Source organism: Mytilus californianus, unplaced genomic scaffold, assembly GCF_021869535.1.
Source record: "Mytilus californianus isolate M0D057914Y unplaced genomic scaffold, xbMytCali1.0.p SCAF_1, whole genome shotgun sequence".
Lineage (NCBI taxonomy): Eukaryota > Metazoa > Mollusca > Bivalvia > Mytilida > Mytilidae > Mytilus > Mytilus californianus.
This window is the reverse complement of record NW_026262581.1, coordinates 46,316,689-46,339,590: the sequence shown is the minus strand read 5'-3', so window position 1 is coordinate 46,339,590 and position 22,902 is coordinate 46,316,689. Positions and strand designations below refer to the sequence as shown.

At 31.5% G+C, this 22,902-nt stretch overlaps 1 protein-coding gene across 2 annotated transcripts; it reads left to right on the top strand.

The window, feature by feature from the left end:
* Positions 1 to 9,562: 9,562 nt before the first annotated feature.
* On the top strand, positions 9,563 to 22,637 carry LOC127704428 (fibropellin-3-like). 2 transcript variants are annotated; one of them, XM_052208481.1, is made up of 8 exons: positions 9,563 to 10,031; positions 10,514 to 10,621; positions 13,119 to 13,226; positions 13,761 to 13,868; positions 14,966 to 15,028; positions 19,676 to 19,805; positions 20,751 to 20,917; positions 22,169 to 22,637. In XM_052208481.1, exons 1-6 carry the CDS (start codon positions 9,644 to 9,646, stop codon positions 19,684 to 19,686), a joined length of 786 nt encoding a protein of 261 aa, XP_052064441.1. In that variant the 5' UTR covers positions 9,563 to 9,643; the 3' UTR covers positions 19,687 to 19,805; positions 20,751 to 20,917; positions 22,169 to 22,637. The 2 variants fall into 2 exon arrangements, with proteins under 2 accessions (XP_052064441.1, XP_052064433.1); XM_052208473.1 differs by lacking the exons at positions 19,676 to 19,805; positions 20,751 to 20,917; positions 22,169 to 22,637 and having other exon boundaries at positions 14,966 to 15,484.
* Positions 22,638 to 22,902: the final 265 nt, after the last annotated feature.

Here is a 22,902-nt window from a genome sequence, read left to right as displayed (position 1 = left end):
GAAAGCTCTGTTTAAAGTCAAATATGAATTTCTGCACGAAAAAAATTCTTATGGCTATATAGGAAACAATTAGCTATATAGGAAACAATTACACTTAATTTCAATATTTGTATATAAATAGTGATTTTCCAGTCATGACATGGTCTAAATATCTTTCATAATAACCACATAAAACCTTACATATTTGTGAGTTTAGCATTAAAAATTCATTACAATCGATCCACAAATTAGCTTTTGGTAGTATTTATAGAAAATGTGTTATTATATTAAAAAATAGGAAAATTTGGGATTGGTGAAAAATTTTTGACCTCATCTGTAGTCAAGACAAGATTTGAAAATAATTCTGGTACGATCCTTCAAATTCAGGTGATGTCAAAGTTGAAATAATAAAAACAAGTGATAATAGAAAATTATCGTTAATCTCCTCCTTCGTATATTTTTTTTAAAGAATGCTAGACTGGTTCCCTGTCATTTATCTGTTTGGCTCTGACAGATATAAGTATCTGAGATACACGTATGTTTCAAGGGAGAGGACCAGCCTAAGAGAATGCGTACCTAATAAATCATACCACTGCAACATGTGCAAGGCAATTACAAATTTGTTTTTGAAAGTTTCAAGCTTGCACATTATGCCATCTGTTACAGTATATGTAACCAATCTGCGAACTGAAGGTAGAGCAAACAAAAAATGTACAAAATAAACTGTCAAATAAATCAGTTATTGCCTAGTACGATATGAAAAACTGATCATCTTTCCTTTTAATTTTGAGTCCGTAAACAAAAATAACAATATCGTTCCCGAAAACGCATGGCACAAAACCATAGCAAGTAAAGCAGGTATTAAATGGAATGCATATCCACAGTGAACGGTTATTGTACTGTGAGGTATTCATAGTACTTCTTTGGAATTGCTGTATGAGTAAAAACAGTATGCTTCGACATCTTACAAAATGTAAATACTTCCGGAGTACCTGAGATGACTCCAAATTGTTTAATGGGTTCTTATTGCTTAGCTTTTACTTTTCGGTGTAGAGTTTTGTCAACTCGTGTGTCATCTGGCGTTGTCAGTTTCTCTCGACTGCTGAATTTTGAATGTCCCGTTGGAATCTTTCACCTCTTTTAATTTCTTTCTAACAAAGAAACTAGAAACATATCAATAATCATCAATGTCAAAGGAAAAAAGGACATTGCAAGCTAACACAAAAACTAATACCACTGGACGTTAAGCAAGAAACCATCATGCAATCAGGCAATCAAAAACTAATAAAGACATTATAAAAATCTTGCATCTATTTTATTTTACGAGATCTTGCTTTTTAAATTGTTTTCAAAGAATCTAAAGGCTGCGTATGAAGATCGTATTTTTTGGATTTTTTTAATTTTAATACATTTTATTATATATAACAACTTAAGTATAATAACTCTAAACAGCCCAGGTAGTACACTAATTTTCATTTGCCAGCGAATATACAAATGGGAGACTATTTTATATTTTGATATTTTGAAACACTTTGAATTTACAATAATCATAATTTTCTTCTATCTCACCTATAAAATAAAATTTGAAATAAATAAATCTATATATGAAAATACATTATTATTTTGTATTCTAAAGTAAATTTTTAATATGGTATCTGTTCCGGGTCAATTTGTCAATTACAGAGCTAGAAATTATCATAGCTCTTTATTTTTATTCAAATTAATCGTACCGGTTGTCACACGTGCAAAAACGAATTGTGTGATGTTGTTATGAAGTTGAAAATATGCAGAGACTAATGATGGTGAGTAAACACATATTGCATTTGTGTATGACATTACATTGTTCATGTTTCTAAATAACACTATACACAACTAATTACTTAACAGAAAATGTTTGAAATGAAATTGAGAATGGAAATGGGGAATGTGTCAAAGAGACAACAACCCGACCATAGAGCAGACAACAGCCGAAGGCCACCAATGGGTCTCCAATGCAGCGAGAAACTCCCGCACCCGGAGGCGTCCTTCAGCTGGCCCCTAAACAAATATGTATACTAGTTCAGTGATAATGGACGTCATGGGTCATTTTCAAAAAATGTCGAATTTTCAGTACACCCATGCTAATTTTTTTATTTCTAAAGAAAATTTCAGTTGTAATTGTTTAAATGAAAGCTTGTAGGATTTATGATTCAGAACATTAATAATAAATACGATTTACATCTATTTTCATAAGACTAAAATGTATTTAAGTCCGATTTTTTGGGTAATTTGTGTGCGTACAGTTTCAGAAAAACACATTTCAAATGATTTTTTTTCCGATTTTCTGATCGCCTTGATATCTGCAAAAGGGACTTTTTAGGAACGTTCATAATTACTCTAACGAAAAATCGTAGCTTCTTTGTCATTATATATGTAACATTTTATCTACAAACTTAATTCAATCCGCGTACATGAAGTTCATGTCCATCCTGTTACCACTACTTAAATCAGCCGTTAAATTATTCTCCCTATGAATTTGAATTAGTCAGTGTTGATTTCAAAAGTGCAAAGTAACCATTACATTTAACACAGCACGTTTCTTGAACGACAGTGTAGAGAAAAGAAATTTCAAGACATTTAGTGAAAAAAAATAGAGGGTACTTTTTTTCATTTCTATGCTGTTACCAACAATTTTGATTAATTACACCAAAAGTATACTTGTAAAAAGTGCAATAACGTGTTGGAAACCAAATTCACAACAAAAAAACATTATCACCTCACCAAAGGGAGTAGTTATTTCACAAACAGCATTCGAAAATGAAGAAATTTGTCTATCCTGTTATGTCTATCCTGTTACTATGGTTGCTATGGTTACAGTAACAGGATAGACAATTGTAGACAGAAACGTCGTTAAAAATTTTATCATAAAATATAGTTGCAAACAGAATGAAATCTTTCGTTGTTTGAACTCATCTTAAGGTTATAACGTCTTAATCTTAACAATTTAGCATTTGCAGGTGCGATACTGATATCGGTAACAGGATAGACAAAAAGGTAACAGGATAGAACTTTATATAGTGATATATCATTAACGTACGTTCCTGTTACAGAAATAAATAATGAAATAAAGCCAAAAGTAAACTAACATGTGAGGGATTTACTTGATGTTGGGTTTATTTGAAAGAGAGAAAAAATGCCGAACAATATGAATTGCTATCTTAGACTTGCATTACTGGTGGTAATTTTTACAACCTTTGAAAACCAATTTTAGAGGCATTTTTCAGTACAACCTGGAAAATTGGTAAATAATCTATTATTTCACAAAATGAATATATATAGAAGTTTATTCTCTTGAAAACCATCTAATTGGCTACGAAAAACAAGCTTAAAATTTTATCTAAACCTTTTCTTAATAACCCAAAATTTCTTTTGAAAATGGTAATAGGAGAGACAAAATATTGTACCACCTATCAAAAAATGTTTCAAGATATTCTTGTATGACATTATTAAGATTGCATCTTTTAATATGTTGTTCTATAAGTACTGTTTGTTTTGATTTGCTTATGTAGAGGGTTGTTTGAATAAGTAACTTTTAATAAATTTTTTTAATTTTAAAATTCGACATTTTTTGAAAATGACCCTCATACGAAATGTTTGAATATACGGCATCACTTAATTTACGTTAAATAAGCAAAAACTTAATTTCACGTTTAACAGTATCAACTATATTTGACTTTGAAAGTATCTTTCTTTGATATTTGACAACATTCCTATATTTCCAAAATACCCATTTTGTAGTAACAAGTACAGTATCAATAATCGTCATGTTTTTATCACCTTTGATATCAAGTTAATCAAAAATTTCAATCCAAATTTCTTCAACTAATCTACTGTGAGTAAAGAGATGAAGTAATGGTTCTCTTTCTTGACAAAAGTGGCAAATACCATCAGATTTTTTATATTTTGTGGAGCCTATTTTCTGTATAGATAAAATTGTGTAGTAGCTTCCATTGAAGTTGTATTGCTTTTCTATTAGCAACTTTTCGTGAACACAGTCCCAAATAAATTCCCATGGCAAATCAGATTCAAAATACAGTTCCCCTTTGAGTTCACAGTTTGGGGCTAAAGAGGTATCAAAGAAATATTCTTTAAATATAATTCATTCACTTCTATGATTTCATTATTTTTTGTTAATGGATGGAGTTTTTATGTTTGAAAGATTTATAAAAAAAGAGTAAAATAACAAAATTACAAAACTCCAAGGGAAATTGAAACCAGAAATTCCCTTTCAGATGGCAAAATCAAAAGCTCAAACACATCAAACGAATGGAAAACATCTGTCATATTCCTGACTTGGTACAGGCATTTCCTTTATGTAGAAAACAGTGGTTTAAACCTGGTTTTTCAGCTAACTAAACCTTTCACTTGTAGTTAGAAGGGATGTTATGTTCGGATTTTTAATATATTAATAATGTCATATGTGACTTAATAACAAACAACGTTGTAAAAACAGATAACGCTATGATCAAACAAAAAACGACACGGAGAAAGACAAGCAACAGTCCACACTGCAATACATAGAAAACAAAAGAGCGCACAAAACAAACAAAAACGAACAACGAGAAACTCGGATACCCCAGAAGGTTAAGCAGTAAATGTTCCTGCTTCTCTGGAGGTCCCCGTCGTGTTAATCATTTCAGGATCTAAAAATCGGTGACTAGACGGTTTTAAATCATTAGCGTTGATGTTGGCAGTGATACAAAGTATGTTATATCCAATGAACACTATGGAAAATTATTTCAAAGTTTTGATATATGGAAGGTAACTAAGAAAGGGTTAATAATGTGCCGATCAGCCGAGAAACATGAGCGACAGAAGAAATTGATCTGATGTTCAATTTTCATGTTTCTTCTTCCTCTGAAGTAATTTATATAAATATTAAAGGGCATACATTTCAACGTTCATTGGAAAAACGACTCGAGGTGACACCTAACAAAATCTCCCTTGTGAACAAATCTGTTGACAAAAGTGTTGTCTAAGAGACCACTCATTGTTGAAGGCCTTACATTGACCTATAGTTGTTAATTTCGATGTCATTTGGTCTCTTGTGATGAGTTGTCTCGTTGGCAATCATACCACATCTTCTTATCTTTATATACACTACTTCCCCTTGGACCTCACACGTTTCATTTTTACCTGACCCGGCTGAATTCAGCTTGACTAACAATCCGGTACTGTTAAGAGGGTACTTCATAAAAACCAATTCATCCCATCTACCTGAAAAGCATGCAGATCAAGCATAGCATGAAGTAATTCTGAATTCTTTAATTTCAATACACAACCAAATTTATTCCAATTTATTATATTAACTAGTTAACGGATATCGACTTTTATAGACTTGATAATAATGGATATGCTCCATTGTTGACATTAAGTATGGGTTCAGATGATTGGTGCCTTTGGGGATTTCCGAAGTTGCAAAATCAGAACGCTCCACTCCCAAATTCGGTTCCAAGTCCAATTTACATCGAAAAGATGTCTTGTAAATCATTGAAAAGTCTATGGAAAGTGCGACTCAAAAAACGATATGCATTGCGGGAAAATCGCAGACTAATAACGCATTTGTAAAAAGAAGAAATAGATTTAGCGGTAAATAATTTTGTTCCGTACTTAAACAGGGACGTATTTAACAGGACAAACGATACTGTTGTTGGGTCATTAAAGATGACATTTTTTTGAATTAATATTGATTCATTCATAGGGTCTTTGCATCGGAAATAAACACATTTATTATAAAACTAGTTGTTGGCATGATACGGGTTATGTTCTTCTCATATATTTTATGATGGTATGATACTAAACCCCTAACAGGAGGGATTGTGCTTGATTTTCATATGATGAAGACACAATCTTTCAATCAGTTAAATTGAGGTCTGGAGCTGGCATGTCAGTAACTGCTAGTAGTCCTTTGTTAATTTGTGTATCATTGTCATTTTGCTTAGTTTCTTCTGTTACCTGTTCTGACATCGGACTCTGACTTCTTTTAAACTGAGTTTTACTGTGCGTATTGCAGTGTGTTTGTTTATTCTACATTGACTATAGGTATAGGGGGAGTGTTGAGATCTCACAAAACATGGTTAACCCCGCCGTATTTTAACACCTGTCCCAAGTCAGGAGCCTCTGACCTTGTTAGTCGTGTATGTTTTTTTTAAATTTTGGTTCATTTATATTTTTCGGAGTTTAGTGTGACGTCCATTTTCACTGAACTATTACACATTTTTGTTTAGGGGCCAGTTGAAGCCAGCCTCCGGGTGCGGGATTTTCCCGCTGTGTTGAAGACCTATTGGTGGCCTTGGGCTGTTTTCTGCTCTTTGGTCGGGTTGTTGTCTCTTTTACACATTCCCCGTTTCCATTCTCAATTTTAAATTGCATTAAATGAAACCTATTTATACCATCTATAATTTCAAGTGAACTATACTAAGACAATCATGTTTCAAAGACAGTGGAATGCACTAACGACGTATTCGATTGCATTTTAAGCCATAATCACGTGTCATAGATTGATTATGCTATATTTTCGTATATCAGTGCGATATTTTTCTAACAGTATAGCGATTGTCTTTATTATGAAAAACTTATAAATGCTTTACTCTTCTCATATGAAAACAATTACGACAATATTTCAATATGCATTTGACAATTAAGAAACATCGGCATGTATTCATGACAGGTTAGATTGAATATTTAAATTATGATCACTGACACTGAGATTTCGTGCATAATATAAAATAAGGAGATGGGATGTGATTACCAACAGAACAACTATCCATCAGAGTCTAATATGGCTCGAATTTAAGCAATAATAGTCAACGGAGGCCTTCAACAATGAGCTAAACACATACCATTCGCAGTCAGCTACGAAAGGAACCGACATGACACTCGCACATTCCATAGACTGATTCAATTGGTACAAACGATGTCACGATGACCCTAGTTAATGAAAATAATCTGTTAACAATTTGATTTTATTTAATGCGGTCCATGTATAATTGTTTTAAATGCCGTTTTTCTCCAAACATGAACATGGTAAAACAGCTGTTATAAAAAAATGCTTAAATTTGCTTTTTGCTGTTATTATAATGAAGCTATTTTCGAAAAGAAGTAAGTGAGTTGTTTAGAAAAGTACATTTTTTGTATTGTCAGCTCAAGCTTTTGTATAAGTGATAAAAAATGGCATGTCGTCTGTTCTAAATGAAAACAAAAATATGACTCTTTAACACTAACGTTATTACGTGATACGAAATTTAAAAAAAGAGATTGTTTGCACCTTTTTAGGTTGCATAGCCCCTTCCAACGTATTTCGTAAATTTTCAACAGAACATTGACTTCGTCCTTTTCTCTGCTGACACAATAGTGCAATATATTTCATTATTTTCTGACTTACCCAGATACGTATTTTTTTTAAAAGATGAATGATGAATTCATTCTTTTTGATAACTTTACCCGTCAGTTTATTTCGCTTACATATGAAATAATAGGTGGCAGTTTCAAGTTTAATTTGGATCAAAAGATAAAATTCAGGAACCAAATTTGTTTTCATGATTTCAGTCTATTTTAAATAGCTGCTGTGAACTTGACCTGTTTACCCAAATTAATTTATTTTTTTAAAACTAAATGTTGGATTATCAACCTACGTTTGGTATAAGATCGACATAGGGTTCAAAAGATCATTTTTGTTTTCGGCCAAAATGTTGCCTCACTTTCAATCATTCGAAATCTGTTGTGACCTTAACCTATGACATAATAAATCAAGAGGGTCTTGCTCACTTGATTGGAAATTATTAAACAAAGTTTAGTACAAGTTAGAAATATGTCTGAACAGATAACATCCGAAAATAGTAAAATTTCAGTCTATTTACAGCTGATTTGACCTTAATTTATTAACCCCTTGACATTGTAAAAATAGTAAAAGAGAGGCGAAAGATTCAGAGGACATTAAAGCTCATAAATCGACAATGTCATAGCAAAAATGGAAAAACGAACCCCACCAAAACCAGGTGAGATCTCAGTGGCTCCGAAAGGGTAAGCAAATCCGGCCACATGTTAATATGATCTAGACACTTTAGTGCAGAAAGTCGAAATATATGTATTTGACACAAAAAGGTTATTTAACGCATAGTTTGTTTTTAATCAGAATATATATGAGCAGTAACATCTTTAAATACCTTAAATACATTAACGTCCTTTTTCAAATGTTTTATGTTAGATATTTTTGTGCCTCGTATCGATTTTTTCAGTTAAGTCAATATATATCAATCATATCTGAATATCAATGACAAGACCTCAAAATGAAGAAGTTATTTTGGCATGTTTTGTTGTCTTTTATATAACATGTATAACTAAATGTAAGTAATCTGAAGATTAATGTTAATTGGTAAGACAACATTCAAATATATAAATACTGATGTCAAACAGGAGGCTGATGTCTATTAACGTCTACCGAACTTGCACTCAGTGACTGCCCGTACTGTAAAATCAGAAACTTGTGTCTTTCATTTTTTTTTGTTATTTGTATAAACTTCTTGTGCTACGTATCGATCTGATTGGTCAAACCCTTTCCAACTGAATTTTCTTTTGTTTCTCCGTAGCACAACTGTTCTAGTTTGGGGGAGGGTTCAGCGCTTGCAAACATTTTTAACCCCGAAAAAAATGTGTATGGTCCTTTCCAAAGTTGGCAGCCAGTTATTCCTTGGTTGTCGATTGTTGCTGTGTGTTATAACTGTTTTCTGTGTACTGTTTTATCATAAATAACGCCGTTGGTTTTCTTGTTAAATTGTGTTAATTTTGTTTTGTCGGAATCGCTTATAGCTAACTATACGGTATAGTTTTGTTGAATGCCGTACTGTCACCTATATTTGCACACATCCACGTCATTTAATCTCTGTTGGATTATTATCTCATTGGCAATCATAACTTTTTCACAGTTATAACAACCGCGCGCGGTTATAACATAAGATTTCAGCATTTTACATCATATAAACAAATATAGTATCAAACTATTTAAGATATAAAACAATTATAATATTTGTTTAAAATATTTTTACCTAAACTTGTTTTTTATTAATTTGATTAGGGAAGGAATATATAATACTTGATTTCCTGTTACATTACATTAATTATTTTTATTTTTTTTATAAATAAATCAAGTCGTTTATGATGTTTCACTGCACCAAGTACATGTAGGTTGTATCCGTAAAGAACTGCCTTATTTGCACAAAGCTTGTTAAGAGCATGATAATCTACAGATTTGAAGCAAAATGAATCATAGTTATATATCAATGGGTGAAAGTTCAACTATTTTTTTATTTTGATTTGATGGCTATCTTCAATCAGCATTATCATTAGTTTTCTCCCGGGTTTCCGTTAATTCAAATAGGAAACAGCAGTATCTGATTCAACCAAATAATAAAGATATCGTTATTTTCCATATACGGCGCCTCAGTTTCGAGTAATTATACTTGCTAGTGCAGCTTAATATAAATATTGCAATGGTCCATTTTACTTCTAACGAAAGTAAACAAGGAAGTTTTAATTTCTATATAAAAGAGCTCCAGGTTCATTCTGTGATACAACAGGTCAACTTATCTTTTATAGAAAGTTGTGTTAATATTAAATTTTGAATTGCATGGCTGTTAACTATAGAAAGGGATTGCGAACTTATGAAAATGAAAAGTTTGACAGAAAAGTAACTGCTGTTTGGGATGAAGATGATGATCAACCAGACTATGAGGAAATAGCCAAATACGTTAATAATCCGTCGGAAGAAAAAAAGAATCAAAATAAATATACAGGTTGGAATGAACGTGGTAAGAGTAAATCTAGAAATTCACACAAGAAAAAGTTTGGGAACAACAGAAATGAAAACGCAAAAGACATCGACTTACAGCTACCTACAAAACAACTGGTGGATTTGAAAGTAGTAAGCAGAAAATGGAGAACCTCATGTGTAGTATCTGCCTTTGTAATTGTTGGGTTAATGTCAGCTCTTTTGTGGTTGATGCTATCAACAAAGGGTAAGAAACTTACTTTATGCAAAATGAAAGCAAAGATTGAGAGAACTATTTAGGTTTTTTATATGCGTGTCAAAAACAAAAACAACCAATACCAATTACCATCAACTCAACCAAACCACGGTTTAAATTTGAATTAAACAAAAAGAAGTGTAGGGGAGAAAAAAACTTTATATCCGGTCAACCCTTAGTTGATGAATTGGGAGATATGTCTTTATGATATTTTTCATTACTTATGTACAATGTCGTTTGTTATTCTTGCATAATGAAATATGCTTAAACTGTAATTCAAAAGGAAATGATCACATGTTTTGGCTGCATTAATTCTTGTTTGTTATTTATTTTTATGTATTTAGTGTTCAAGCCATAAAAAAAATATCATTGTTTAATGAATATGATTTTTTTCTTATAAGTAAAAATAATTTCCTTTTTGCACTGTGTACTTAAATGCAGCAATTACATAAATTATGTAACTTTATTTATAGCGTCTCCATGTGAATATGTACAGTGTCTTCATAATGGGAATTGTTCTGTTTCCGGAGACAAAGCAATCTGCAACTGCCATGATGGTTTTTATGGATTGAAATGTGAAGGTACAAGTATATTCATTTTTTTTTTTAATTTGAAAGCTTGTTAATATTGGAAGATGATATAAGACATTTCAATAATTCAATTTCGTCAAAAGCGCATTGTGTGGTCTTTTGAAAAATGAATTAATAATTGGTTTTATTATTTATAGAATTATCATAATCAATTTGTTATTACGAATTTTGGAATTCCGTATTACGAATAAAATTCATAATAACAAATTATTTCTTCTATTTCTACTTTAATTTGATGAAACTTGTTTCTTTGTAACCACATCTTATTCGATAACTTAGTTTCAAAATGCCTATGTCAATTTATTGTGCATTTATTTTAGACAAATAACGTCTAGCCTTTTGAAAAAAGAAAAAAAAAACAAAACAGGTTGATGACGTCTTTACACTAAATCCGTTTGATGTGTACTGATAGATACTTTAGTCTACGAAAACATGATTTATTCATTAATAGTTATTGGTTTTGAACAAGCTCTCAATATCTTTGAGTACTCTATGGTACTTTGTGTTATTTGTCCTTATGCTTGTTGTTTTGGGGTTTCGTGCCAATCTAATGGGTAAAGTCATTTCCAACTCATATCTACAGTTCGTTCTTGTGTTGTGCAGTTACACCTGGCCTAGGTAAGGGAAATAAGCGCTTATATGTGCACGTGCCAAGTCAGGAACTCGTAGTTCAGTGTGTGAGGTTAGTTGTTGTCTGTCATTATATGTTTTATTCATTGTTTTGTCATACATCTGGCCTTTGTTTTATTTCAGTTTGAATTGTCCCAAATTTTGTCATGTCGAAGGCCATTTATAGCTGACGTTACGCTTTGGGCTTTGCTCATTGTTGAATGTCGTAATGTGACTTATTTAGTTGCTTCAATCCACACCATTGGCAATCATACCACATTTCCTTAATTGATATAAACTGTTGCTTACAACTAACTAATTCGGTCTCTCGTGGATAGTTGCCTCATTTTGCAAAATATGTTAGAGGTTTAGCACACATTAAAACCAGGTTTAATGCACCATTTTTTTTGGAGGGGGAGGAAAGGCCTGTAACTGTCAGGAATATGCCAGTTGTTTTCCATTCGTTTTATTGATTGAAAAAGTCTAACGTTTGATTTTATGGTCTTCCCCTATTTTGAACTAACCTTGGAGTGTTGTATTTTTGTAATTATTTTGTTTTGCAATCATAATCATCTTCTTATTTTAGATAAATCGTGTTTGGTTTCATTTGATTTACTACAATTAAAAGATAAAAAGGCTAAGAGGAATTACCAAAATATGGGACAGTACAACATATACTGTTTACATTCGTCTTCCCTGGCTTGGTTGTACATGTGCAAATGGACTGTTGTTGTTCGTGGTCTTCATTTCGAATTTAATTAAATTTGTGCATCACCTTCTTAGGCAGTTGGTTTTGTATGTTCATCCTACCATGACTTTGCGAGCATCGTCTACGACTGTCCAGTTGTTCTAGAAAAAATCATTCTCCCTGAATTCCACAAAACCAAATGTTTTGAAATTTGGCAGAAATGATGTATTGCGTATACACTACAAATGTTCTCCATCATATTGTTGGCTTGCCACAACAGTTTGAAATAGAACATAAGAGAAAAACAGAATTTTTGCTTCATATCTCAAAATTAAACACACATTGGATTAACTCTTTTGGAGTAATTGTCCGTGAAATGTCCTTTTAGGGAAATGAGGCAGTTTTGGCTATCGACTTTGAAATCTATAGTAGATATAGAGAAACGATACATTGCATGACTGTCAAGATCTAGAAAAAAATAGAATAACAAAAATATCGAACTCAAAGGAATATTCAAAACGGAAAGTCCCCTATCGAATGGGACAATGTGGCCAAAATTGGCAGTAGACTTCTATAGGAATTATTGCCGTTAATGACGATGTTTACTTTATGGTTTTAATATTAAAAACTACAACGTATAGAAATTGTAAAGAGCATACACAATCAGCTATACAAGATCCACAAATAAGTTGGACGTCCAAAATCGACAGTTGACACGTGATATGATTTTTGCGCTTAAATGGTTGCCTTCTGTAAAAAGTAAAATATCAAAAATACCGAACTCTAAGGAAAATTAAAAAAAATCCCTTAACAAATAGCAAAATCAAAAGCTCAAACGCATCAAACGAATGGAAAACAGCTGTTATATTACTGACTTGGTACACCGCTTAATTTATAAGTGATATTTAATATTACAGACAGTGTTGTATTCTTTATGAAACACCGCTGAATTTAAGAACTTATTTTTACCTTTATTTAATGCTTTTAATTTTTTATAAGACAAAACAAATCCATGCAGTCAGAGAAACAATGAGTTCAATATAAATGAAATGACATGTGAAATATACGTCTATTAAATAGCAACCTTACACACAACACGGAAAATGAGGGGGAAAACCCAGTTTGAGGGCATTATACGACAATTAAGTCAATATACGTGATAACAATCTTTTAAAATACCATATTTTACAGGTACCCCATGTGTTAACTATAGCTATGACAATAGTGGAACGTGTTTTCTGGATGAATTTCAGCCAAAATGTGCATGTAAAAATGGATTTACTGGTGACAATTGTACAAGTAAGTATATGAAATATAGCAGTAATTTTTTTCTAAGACATTTTGTAAATTTCGCGAAACAGCAAAAAAAAAAGGACATGTATGTCCGTTATAAGGTGCGCATTCATCGTTAAACTAATGGGTTATCTAATGGATAAAAATTGTCTTAAAATATTGGAGTTCCGATTTAAAGTTTTAATTCGTCAATATCAAAACATAACTTTTTAAGGTTGTTTAAAAACTAGATTTTTATAAATATTCGAAAGTACAATAAAAATAACCACGATTACTGAATGTACATGTAATATCATTCTAAAGGAATATAGCAGCAGCATTACATTTTCAGAAACATTCAACAATGCGTACTTTTCTCTGTGAAACAACAATCATGAACCGTTCAACAAAAATAAGGATTCTTAAACCGTCAGGTGAAAGAAGACTTCTGTGTGACTTAATTACTGCAACTTGGTTCATGTTTTATTTTTCACAATACGGTTAGCTCATAATGAATCAAATACTTAAATATACACATGTCCTATATTTTTACTTTTCTAGTAACGCCATGTTCCAGATTACCATGCGAACACGGTGGGAATTGTTTAGTGAACGGTTCGATTTTTTCTTGTACTTGTTTAAACGGATTTTCAGGATTACAATGTGAAAGTAAGAAATAATACCCTCATTTTACGTGCATATTCATAATCATAATAGCCATTCATGTAAGCGTTATTTTCATTAAATATGAATAAAACTATATGCGGTGTACGCCCTTAAGACAGTAAACAAAAGATAAAAATACAGAACAGCATCAATAGAGCAACATTAAGTCTTTAACAGTTATATACGGGTGTCTATACAAAATGTATACCATAATGGTATATAAATGTTGTCGTCTCTGGACTTCTTCCATCCGGTAGTTTGACCAATGTTTATAAGAAGGGCATCTGCTGGCTGTACGGGACAATGCAATAACAAAGAAGTTCTACATTTAAAACTGTTGCTACGAAGTATTCGAGTACTCGCGAGTATTTGAACCGAGTTATCCAGTATTGATTAAAACATGTCTCGTTAAGGGAGAGTGTTACGCTCTATGTTTGCTGGGTTAATTGTTATCGTTTTTTCGCCCTTCGAATATACTTGCCACAGGGTGTACATTAAGCAACACTCAATCAATGAGCCGTATAATATTTTAATCTGTTAATCGCCTGATACTCACTTTACTTTACTTCATGTTAAAATGACAGATTTTGATTGGTTAATATGAGGGAAACATTTTACACTATCTCATGGCTTTGCGAGAGACAATTTTTTTTAAATGCCATTTGCTCGTGCAGAATAATCAAAAATCAATAATTTAAAAGACAATGAACTGAAGTTACAACAAACATTTTAAAGATAATATTCAACATTTTGTTGTTTACGAGTAAATGTACTAGTATAGATTTATAATGTAAGATATCTGAAATCATTTTATTATAAATTTTAACATTTTCTTTCATCTTTTTATAAGTTAGTAGTGATCATTTCTTATACGCTTAATTTTATCATGAGCTGTCATATTTGTTTTTAATACTTTTATCTGTTAATTGATATTATGTTGTAAAGCCCCTAGAGTAATTTTCATATTACATAATGCGCTGTTAGAAATACTCATGATAAAATTAATTTGGTTCATTTTTGAATGACGTACGGTGACTTGTAATTGTTCATAGCTGTTAAATTATCATAGGTATACGTAATTTACGTTTTTCTATTTCCAGTTTATGTAGCAGACCATGTTCATTCAGGATCTCAACAGCGATCACAACTGGACAATACATTCGGTACTAAACATTCTAAAAGAGTTGGGGCGATAATGTCCTTATAAGGTTCTAAAAATATAAAATATTAAATGTTGGCAAAATATCATTAACGTAACCAGTTTTACTGCACCAGCGGCGTTTCATGACGATTAATGTCTCTTCAGTGGTGCTCGAGGCGAAATATTAACAAATTTAAGTCCTAATCCAAACATTGAAGAGCTGATTTAACTCAAAAGGACCTTATAAGTAAAAAAACAAAACCAGAGACAGCTAGAATTACTAAATTAAAAGTAAAAATGAGGCGGAAAAAAATTTACAGGGAAAATTTCAACTTTTTTGTCGAAGATAATAAGGTTAAGGTCTTCAAAGAAAACTCACAGATATAAAACAGTTACGATGTCAACAAATAAATATTTTGTAAATTTTCTTGATTTTCCTTGTTTTGCATCGACTTTAATTATAAGATAAGGAGTTGCGATATGATTGCCAATGAAACAAATATCTACCACAGATCAAATGAAATGGATATTTGCAACTATGGGTCTCCGTACGACCATCAACAGTGAGTAAACCCCATACCGAATAGCAAACTATTATATATAACTAATGGGGACTAACTGTGCACCACTTATGTGGGACCTGTTTCTGTATGGTTATGAGTTACAATTTATGACTAAAATCAGAAAAGACCTATCGAAACATCATCTGATACTTAAATTTAATAACACTTTTAGATTTTTGGATGATATATTGGCTCTCAATAATGACGACTTCAGTATGTACACTAAAGAGATTCGTCCTGCTGAACTGACTTTAAATAAAGCTAATACTAACAATGAACACTGCCCTTTCCTCGATCTTGATATCTATATCTTAAACGGGAAGCTTAATACCTAACTTCACGATAAAAGAGATGATTTTTCATTTCCTATTAATTATACATTTTTAGATGGTGACGTTCCCTTGTCACCATCTTAGGGTGTTTATATATCTCAACTTGAACTTGTTCGATTCGCTCGTGCATGTTACAACGTATTTGATTTTAGCGAAAGAAATCTCTGTATAACTGAAAAATTATTACACCAGGGTTTTCGATATCACAAACTAGTCCAAAAATTTACTAAATTTTATCATCGGTACAAGGACAGCATTCGTAAATATAAATCAATATGCAGACATCTTATAGGTTCAGGTACTTCACATCCAATTTTTTATGATAATATTCTATACAAAGCACAAAAAATGTCGCCATTCACCCCAAAGGCTAACCAAACCTTTAAACAGACTTATTCAGAAGGGATATAGTTACGATACTGTTGTCAGGTCATTAAAGATGGCATATTTTTGAATTAATATTGATACACTCATAGGGTCGACGTCTTTGCATCGAAAATAAACACATTTCTAAAACCAGTTGTTGGCATGATACGGGTTATCTTCTTCTCATATATCTTATGATGGTATGATACTAAACCCCTAACGGGAGGGATTGTGCTTGATTTTCATCTGATGAAGACATAATCTTTCAATCATTTTTATTGTGGTTTGGAGCTGGCATGTCAGTAACTGCTAGAAGTTCTTTGTTAATTAATGTATCATTGTCATTTTGCCTTGTTTTTCTGTTACTTATTCTGACATCGGACTCAGACTTCTTTTAAGTAAAAACTGAGTTTTACTGTGCGTATTGCAGTGTGTTTGTTTATTCTACATTGGCTAGAGGTATAGAGGTAGGGTTGAGATCTCACAAAACATGTTTAACCTCAACGCATGTTTGCGCCTATCCCAAGTCAGGAACCTCTGGCCTTTGTTAGTCTTGTATGTTGTTTTAATTTTAGTTCATTTATATGTTTCGGAGTTTAGTGTGATGTCCATTTACTCTGAACTAGTACATTTTTTTGTTAAGGGGCAAGCTGAAGCCAGCTTCCGGGTGCGAGATTTTCTCGCTGTGTTGAAGACCCATTGATGGCCTTCGGTTGTTTTCAGCTCTTTGGTCGGGTTGTTGTCTCTTTAACACATTCCCCATGTCCTTTCTTAATTTTACTATAACAAGCCCGACATTACAAAATGTTAATTAATTCAAACGTAGAAATCGACGTCCCGATTTATGTATAAATTGATAAATGATAAACAAAATAATATACAGCAACAAACAACAACCACGTGCACTGAATTGCATGCTTCTGATTTGGAATAAACATATACAGAATGTGGTAGAGTTAAACATGTTTGCGGGCTCCCTGCCAATCCCTTACTTGGGACAGTGATGTAACAGCACAACATAAGAAGAGACTGTAAAATGAATTGAAAAGAGATAGTCTCATCAGATCGACCGAATAACAAAAACAACTAACAGAAACACTTTAGACAGTTAGTACCGATCTGAGAGCCAAATCAATCACTTATAAAACAAAAACGTGTATCCAAGACAAAGTATCAATAAGTACACATCCAATGTAATTATTGCAAAGACGTCATAAATAGTCTTAGTCCTTTTACAATGCCAAAATGTGAGTATCGATAGGACGTAGAGCCGTAAATGTCAATAACTGTATACAAGCAATACATATTAAGTTATGTTTTAATGAGGTGATACCAAAATCAATGCGAGTAATGATAAAAACAATATTCATAGATCTTTAGTATGACAGTGCTAAATTGATAATCTTTTAGAATCAGTTTATTTAAAGGATCAATTTTAAGTATATTTTGGTTTTAAAAAGTATTTACATACCCGAGAAACAACTTTAATTTGGAGAGCATACGTTAGCAATTTTATTGTAAAGCTTCTCCAAAATTATAATGTTTGTTTATTGGTAGTGTACGATGTTTTCTCTACAGAAAATATTAGTAGTTTAAAAAAACTGAATTAATTCAGCATTTTTCTTTATTTTTACAAAATAAACAGAGGACTTTTACCAGTTTTGGGTTTTTTGCAGGATCTATAATAGATAGAAAGAAAATGTACAATAGAAAATATTCAGCATATTAAGATCTAAAAATAAGTCAGATGGCCGGAATGGTCAATTGAACCCTTATAGGAGTTATTGCATCTGTAAGACTATTGTTACCCTTCTTTTAATTTTCACAAACTATTATAGATAGAGAGAACTTGTATATAGCAGAAATGTTAAGCATAATAAGATCTACAAATCAGTCAAATATGGTCGAAATTGTCAATTGACCTTTAGTATGGTTTAAATGCTCTTTTTGCCTTTGAACTCCAATACTATAACAGATAGTTGAACAGCAAAAGTTATCAACAATAAAAAATCTTGAAAAATGCTGCCTCCTTATAGAGGTTAAATGATGATCGATTTTACTTATTACGGATTATTATTTTTTTGCAGAATCTATAATAGATAGAAAGAAAATTTCCAATAGAAAATATTCAGCATATTAAGATCTACAAATAAGTCAGATGTCCGGAATGGTCTATTGACCCCTTATAGGAGTTATTGCATCTGTAAGACTATTGTTACCCATCTTTTTCACAAACTATTATAGATAGAGAGAACTTGTATATAATAGCAGAAATGTTTAGCATAATAAGATCTACAAATCAGTCAAATATGGTCGAAATTGTCAATTGACCTTTAGTATGGTTTAAATGCTCTTTTCGCCTTTGAACTCCAATACTATAACATATAGTTGAACAGCAAAAGTTATCAACAATAAAAAATCTTGAAAAATGCATGTCTCCTTATAGAAGTTAAATGATGATCGATTTTACTTATTACGGATTATTATTTTTTTTGCAAAATCTATAATAGATAGAAAGAAAATGTACAATAGAAAATATTCAGCATATTAAGATCTACAAATAAGTCAGATGGCCGGAATGGTCTATTGACCCCTTAAATGTTAAATGATGATCGATTTTACTTATTACGAGTGTGTGCCTCGAAAAACGTAATAGATAGTAAAAAACAGGATCTGTTGCGAAATTATTTTCACGAGACTTCATAATTGGTAAAACTATTGTAACAGTTCTTTTTGCATGAATTTCTTTTAAACTAACTTTCGACTTGAGTTTTGTTTTCAAATAATACGGAAAAATTTGAATGCGTTTTTTCCCAAATATCGTTATTCAAATAGGAACAAGCTTGTCAGATATTTGTATTTATATTGTTTAATGTATTTTGCTTAAAATTAACAGCAAATTTTGACAGGTAAGCAAATCCTCTTGTTCTTATTATTATACGTTATAAAAAAACCAACTATCATAGAACGCAAACGGTGAAATAAAATGCGAAGTTTAACGTTATTTCCAGATGGAGATACATGTAATTCAATCAGGTTTAATAATGACTAATTAAAATGTGCATGTGTATAATATTATGTAGGCTCTCCCAAAATAGTGTAATAGAAACTGTTTTGTTCTAATTAACACATTAATTGCATAAAATCACGAGAGCACAGAACCCTGCGTCTATTGTGAAGGTGGGTTGCTGTCTCGTTCAAAAGTAAATATATGGAATATTTGTAGCACTCATGCATATTGATTACTTGTTCCACAAAAATACACATATATTTGATTGTTGGGTTGATGTCTCATTTAGTTGATATACATTAAAAGGTATATTTGTTGTGCAGATGGTACGTGTATTGTGTTTTTGTATAGCAGTTTCACTTTATTAACAGTAAGTATTATGTATATTTGTTTTTCAGAACTCTACTAGTAGTATTGATACTGGTCCTTTCTCGGCTTATAAAGGCGACTACTACTTGTATTTTGAGACATCTTCACCCGTTAAAACAGGATCTGTTGCGAGATTATTTTCACGGGATTTCATATTTGGTAAATCTATGGTATTTTTGTATGATTTTCTGTTAATCTAATGATCGTAAACTTTCCACTTGAATTTTGTTTTCAAATAATACGGAAAAATTGTAATGAGTTTTTCCCAAATATCGTTATTCCAGTAGGAACAAGCTTGTCAGATATTTGTATTTATATTGTTTACATGTATTGTATTTTATGTTAGGTATTTATGTAATTCCTCAAAAGTCTTTAAACTTTCTACAATTACGGAAAAGCAGCAAAAAATGTTAAAATGATCTCATCCTGAGATCCTTAAAATTCCATTAAAATTTACATACATGTATTAGAAACGACCATACTTTGGTTTAAAATGTATTTTGTCACAAGGTGTCTAATATATATACAAAACGCGGTTTTGAGTAAGATAGGGTTTTTTTTTTTGGTAAGGCTGTTACTAATTTTTAATTTGCTAAATATTTTTTTTTGGTGAAATATTTCAATTATGACATATTTTTGACGTCACAGTCATACTATGACAGATGACGATTTGTACTAAATAGACTAAACTATAAATCCCAATTTAATCATTAATAAAATAACGTTAGTTTGAAAAAGTGACGAAGTTTTGAATTAGTCCTTTTTCAATTACAGGGGCTTACTTGTGAATCTTAAAGAAACCTACTATTTTGGGGTGAAATGGGAAAACCTAAACATGAAAGTTGTTTTTCGGTTATTGTTTAGTCGTTCAGGTAGGTTGGTTTTTTTTTTTTATAAAAAAGAGTTACATAATCGGATCAAATTTCACCAATGAACATCCTTAAAATCTCACAGGCAATAACCGCTATAAATCTGACAGTGCTCTTAATATTGAACTATAATGTTGCTCTTAGTGGATGTCATGTACTTTCCAACGGTTAATCAATTCTGCTATGTTTGGAAACATTTATCAGTTTACATTGTAAAATAAGGTTTAAACTGTAGAATCTACTGGATGTCTAAAGTTTCATTACCACATGTATGGTTATGGAATGGGTACCTTATACGTATATCAAGGAAGCAGACGTATTTGGATGAAATCGGGAAATCAGGGAAATCAATGGCAGCTTGCCGAACTTCACCTTCGATCTAACAGTTTCAATAGCTCAAAGGTATGCAGCAATTCAAAAATAGGACTGAAAAGAAATTGATCGTACACGTCAATATGACATGACACCATAGAAATAAAAAGCAACAGACATCTATGCAAATGTTTTATACAAGGTTTGTAACTGCACTCGTCTGGAATCAAATTAAATATAAGATGTATCATGGTCTGTCTTTTACTAAATATGCATTTTGGAACAGAAGCAATGGCATTAATGATGTTCGCTACTCTTGTTTTTGACTTTTTGTCAGATATTCGGAATCCTCTGGTTTTATCCATGTATTGCCAATAAAACATTTTCCCACTAACCTTTACTTTTCTTTTCATAATTTTATTTCATACAGTTTTTAAAGCCATTATTTTTCAAAATCTTACAAAATCCTTGTTATTTTTTCATAGTTTTTGAAAGAAAAAAAAGGTGCCAATGTTAAATGTATAAATAATCTAGAGAGAATCATTTCCCGCCAAATGTTTAATTGATTATATCTCGAAAACAAGGTCGCAGACCTATCATTTTTTTTCCTGCTTTTTAATTTTCAATTTATAACAGTCTTTTACAAAGCTTATTATTTTGAAACAAAGGATCGAACATCCTTAACTAGATCTTGCATTTTTACCAGTAATAAGTGATTCGCAATAATAAACGTAACACGATGATTAATTTCAGAATTTACAGTAAATCAATGATACGTATTTAAAATACGCATAATATCCAAACAAAGATACATTGGCATAGCCAGGCATAAATGAACGTAAATCTGATTTATATCATAAAAATAGGGGAGGGACAATTTGTAAGTGTTATGATTGGACGATGAGAATGACAGTTTGTTATTAAAATATTAAAAATAACTATTTTGAAATCTACCAAAAATGTCCATGTGTTCTCCAAAGCATCGCAAATTTACAAGTGCATTATATGGTCAGTACGAAGTTTTGATTTCTCAGTAAAATTTGCACAGCTAAATACACTTGTTTTAGAAATTTTGCTCAAATGTACTTATGTAAGTGAACATGTGATATATGTGTCAATGGAACAGCAATCCAACGACAAAAACTACCAAAAGACATCAACAAACCGTTTAAAATAATAAACAAGGATATTGTCTATACAGTATGTATATAATATAGGGACCGACAGCTTAAAATAATATTTTTAAGTTACATCTAAGAAGAAAACATTGAGTCAACACAACATGAGAAATTATAATGAAATAATATATCAAAGTCCACGTTTTTTTCAATTTTATTTTAGGTATCCTTTGAAGCCGTGTGTGGAACAAATTTCACAAGTGATATTGCTATAGACGACATTCAAGTACTTCTATCAAGCTGCTGAACATTTTCAATAACTAGTAAAAAGAATATTACCATAAATATATAATTGGTCAACAGACATTACTGACATTAGACACGTGTTAATGGAAACACAATATGAAGATTTTATGTTTCAAAAACACCGTTTGTTTAAGGGAGATTCAATTTTTTATCATTTTTTATTTTCGCAATAAAAATTGTTTAATTATGACTATTTATTAATAAAAAAAATTATAATGATGACTACAATACGAATAACGATCTTGTATGATATTTTATAAAGTAAGAGATCTTTTGAAATTTCTACGAATGCCGTATGTTGAATGAATGAGATATGGTTAAGTTACTTTTTGTTAGCGGCGTAAACTTTCTCAAATAACTTCTTTGAAACCAATTAATTAACTGAATAAAACTTGAAGATCAACATCTTAATTTGGTATCTGCATACATGACTTTATTGAATTCTTGTGAACCAGGCTGCCATCATACATGTCCAAGAGTTTCGTATTGTTTATTCTAAAAACTTTTTAAGGCTTTTTTATTTGTTTGTTTCAATGTCTATTATTTTCTTTGTTAGTAATGAATTATTAAGACTTACTTTGGTAATGCACAGGGTCTAAGTAGTCGAACTACTGTATCACTAGCCTGTCTGAACACTAAGGTTGTTATTTG